Here is a 4,228-nt window from a genome sequence, read left to right on the forward strand (position 1 = left end):
CTTCCTTGCAGAACAGTTCTACTGAATTTCATGTAAGGGTACAACTAGCGACATGACAGAAATTCGTGTAGCCTTTTAGCAGAAAGAGAAACCCCAGCCATAGAATCTCTAGGTTAATCTATAAAAATTGTATTATTGAAAATGCATTATTGATATGGCTGGAGAAAACTAATCTTTATCCTCCAGAGCTTTGCAAAATCATCTGTTCATGGAATTGCACAAGTTTTATAAAGGATCAAAAATTGAGGTTTAATTTGAGGTAGTATTTTTCCAGAAAATTTGCAGTTCATTTCTTAGATTTTTATTTCAGTGGTACAGTTTCTCTCAGCAGACTGCAGGAACTCTTCAACGCGACTGCAAAGTTGCAGCAGGTACAGATCTGACTTGGCGCAGCAATTCCAAAACCCAAAGCACTCGTCTCTAGTCACTGTCTGGAAGCACCTGAAATGCTAGGGATATTTTTGCTTAATTAAGGGCCAGTTCTACTGCCTGGCTATTTTTCCATCAGCGTCACAGAGTTAAGATGAAGGCCACACCTATCACAAAAGGCACTCCCCGTTCCGTGGGGATAGTTTCAAACCCCAAGGATAGGATTTTTTTTTAATCACCGTGGCCACTAGAGGGGTCCCAAGTAACACGCGGCACCGCCCGTTCTCGGTGGGGTTTCGTGGTGCAAACAGGGAGTCGGCTCTCTACAATTGATTGATATTCTGGAAATTGGAGTCCGGGGATAAAATGAAACTCGGTTAACGAGGACCACGCTTATAAACTGAAATAAGTGGAAAGCCAGTGAAGAGAGGGCAGTCAGCAAGGGAGGTTTTGTAGTAGTTTGTAGGGGCAGATTGTTGTAGGTACACCAGTGTTAAGTATGATAAGAATGAACAGAATTTGGTATCTAGGACAAGTGAAATAAACCTGGCATAGAGATATTAATGGCTGCAAAATCTGCAGGATTACATTGTCTGACAGCAGGTAGATGGCAGAAGTTATACAAACCCCAAATGTCTCATCAGCATTTACAGCAAAAATACAATGATTTGATAAGCATGTAAAAATGATACTGGAATTCAGTCATGGTCTGTAAGATGTAGTGGAAAGGATGAGACAGGATAAAGCGTATACAGTTGGAGAATCATACATATATGATGAACAAAAGAAAAGAAAAGAAAAGTAGACTCAGGATAACAAGAGAGATCCATGGAAGTGCTTAAAGACAAGAGAAAGATCTGCAGCTAGAGCAGAAATACTATCAAGAAGCAATTTTTTTAATAGAGAATGAGGAAAAGAAATAGCCAGAAATTGAACATGGGGTAGCAGGGGGAAGAAAGAAGCTAGCCACACAACTGGAAATGGAGAAGATAGCTAGGGTCCAGAGTCTGAAAGGATAAATGGCAATACACAGAAAACTTACAAACAATGGAAAGGATGATAATAACAGTGCAAAGAGAAAGGTTATGGGAGATGTACATCAGTACCAAGAGAAGGCCTATGTGTGTGATGGGGAGAATCCTTGCTGTGGTAAATTGAACAGCCTGTTGCAGGTGCAAACCCCAAAAGTAGGAGCACGTGCTCTCCTTCCACACAGACACAGAGCTGCTGTTGAAAGGATCCAAATGGGAAAAACTAGTAATTCACTGATCATCCTTCATACTGAGCCAAATGACACTGAAGGTTTCCCAGAGGAACATATTAAGAAAGACTAAGCCAGGCCAGGAAAGATGCTCAACGATGATCTTCAGCAAAAAGTCTTCTGGTCCCTATAAATGAAGCAAAGGCAGGAGAAGATAAGGAAAATTACCTAGTGATCCGAGACATTATGAACTGCTATATGGAAGGGACTGGGAATGTTTGGCCACCAAGCTGTATTCACTGAGAGAGGATTATTTTCATAGGATTTCAAAGGATGAAAAACAATTTCTGCTGAAAATTATAGCTGCCTTCTTTGAAGTAGGCCAGCCTCACACCTGGCTAGGCAAATACAGTTTTGCTGATTTATACTTGATATTATTATTTAATATACTCTATCCCTGATGCATTCCTATATAATGTAAATATATATTAAAAAGAAAAACAAAAAACTGAAAAAAACTAACACAGGACTTTTTGAGTTTTTTTATCCTCCTATGTTGGCTTTTTTTTCTCACTAGGTTCATATGCCTGAATGACAAAATAGTATCACAATAGCCCAGTGATAAGTCTAATTTATAAACCAAATTGATAGATTCCCATTTATTCATTTCTGTAGTCTGTGAAGTAGGTGGAAAGCAGGTTTTTCGTTGATTTTTCAATTAATCATTTCTGTCAGAATGAAACAAGCTTTAATACTGCAAATCAAGCATCAAGGATAGCAGTTTATGGAACTGATAAAATCTTTTCAACCCATGACTTGCTTTATCTTTTTACTTTGACTTTGAATTACTGTTTTGTTCTTCTGAATACGTTTTTCAAAGAAAGATCAGTTGCTTTTGATCTTTGGAAGTACTGCAATTACAAGCAATAACATTGACAGGTGTGGACTGAGTAGGATGCATATAATTATATAGTGTCTATGCAATGAAGCGTCTTCACAAGCAAAATTATGATAGCATTTATTATGAAAGGATACTTACCTATTGCAACTATATATCTATGTGAGAATATGTAGAGCGGACTTGACAAATTCTGTACAGTTCCTGCCTGCACATGTTTGGAATCCTTACCGTAATGGTGAAGGATCATCCAGTTTACAAGGGCACAAAGGAGGCTGTAAACAACTAAGAGTCAAATGCAGTATGTTTGATATTTTTCCCTCCTTTGTTTGGTGAGATGTGGTATTTGACCCGATCCCATAGCTCATTGCCTTTGGCTGGGATAGTTCACTCTCCTCTCTTCCCTTACTCTCTGCTTGCATGGTCTTGTCTTCCGTATGCTCTCTATGAGCAAACTGAATTTTTTTTTTCTTTCTAACTCGGTGAGTTTTCTGTTAGATCAATGACTTGGAATCATTCTACAGGGGGAAAAGGAGAGCCAGACCTGGCAAAACATGGAAGGAAGGGGGATCTTAGTGAAGACAAAAAGAAGTGGGAGGAAAGCAGGACTGAGAGTCACCATGTTGGTAGCAGATAGCTTGTCTGCTAGGCAGGGTCACAGTCCTTATGTCTTACAGTACTTTGAAAAAGTGACAGTCACTGTGAGATCAGTGAACTTGCACAAACTGGTTTAAGAGCTTGATCCAACAAGCTCTGCAGTTCTTAGGATTATCTGCAATGAGTTTCATTCAAAGCCTGTAGGAAAATTGAATCATGAGTCTAGGTACACAAAGTTCTTTAAGGTAATCAGATTCCTGTGTCTATACAGAGTCCTCATTAACCCAGTCCATGTCTGAGGCATGGATACATTTTTATGAGACGAAACAAATGCCAATATTCTGTGGAGACAGAAGAAGGAAGTATTGTCCTTACATGCTTTCATTTTGTGGGTTTTTTTTAAGGAAGCTCTTCAAAATTTCTTGAGTAGTTAAGACATTAAAATAAAGTGCTAGAGAGGCACTTCTACCTACCTCCTAAATGAAAGATGGCAATAGTTACTGATGTGATCCAGGAAGTGGTGCTTGCAAGTTCATCAAAATGCTGCTGGATTTCAACAAAGAACAGACCAAAAGTCTTGAGGACCGCAGCAGTGAGGCCCATCACCATGAAGGCTGACACTACCACAACCCATCCATAGCCACCATCTGGTGGATTGCTGTCTTTGGCCTGCATCTTTTCTAATTCTCAGATCTTCTCTCAGTTTTTTTTGCTGGGGTGGTAGTGATGGCGGTGAGGATTTTTAACAGATCTGTAAATTAGTAGAAGGCCCAGTGTTAAAGAAATGAATTAAAAGATTCTAGGAATGGCTTACACAAGTAATTACCAAGTGAAAATACAATATGCATTTCAGTGGTTTGGTTGAAAATATTACCTGAGAAACAGATGCCCCAGGAGACAAAAGGCAGAGTAGAAAGTAAAACAGAGAAAGCAAAAAAATGAAGAAAAGAAAAATATTCAGGTAAGGAGGGCAGAAAAAAGAAGCATGCAGATGTGAAAATAGGAGAGAAGACGATGGGAAAAGAAATGACGCAGACACTAAAATTTTCAAAGATAGGCCCAGGATCCTACCCATTCTAGTAACTTCAAGAACCTTATCCCACCCACTTTTCAAACGGATACATTACAGCAAACAATTAGAAAATTAAATGCCTGACAGGGTA

At 39.1% G+C, this 4,228-nt stretch overlaps 1 protein-coding gene across 1 annotated transcript in view; it reads right to left on the minus strand.

Annotated features, from left to right (window-relative positions):
• Positions 1 to 3,740, minus strand: part of SLC16A13 (solute carrier family 16, member 13) — an 8,215-nt gene extending 4,475 nt beyond the window's left edge. Inside the window, exon 1 of the mRNA XM_009587672.1 lies at positions 3,539 to 3,740. Within this exon, the coding sequence (XP_009585967.1) occupies positions 3,539 to 3,740 (202 nt within the window). The remainder of the gene's footprint in view (positions 1 to 3,538) is intronic.
• Between the last annotated feature and the right edge of the window lie 488 nt (positions 3,741 to 4,228).

This window comes from Fulmarus glacialis, unplaced genomic scaffold (assembly GCF_000690835.1).
Source record: "Fulmarus glacialis isolate BGI_N327 unplaced genomic scaffold, ASM69083v1 scaffold40271, whole genome shotgun sequence".
In the NCBI taxonomy this organism is placed as follows: Eukaryota; Metazoa; Chordata; class Aves; order Procellariiformes; family Procellariidae; genus Fulmarus; species Fulmarus glacialis.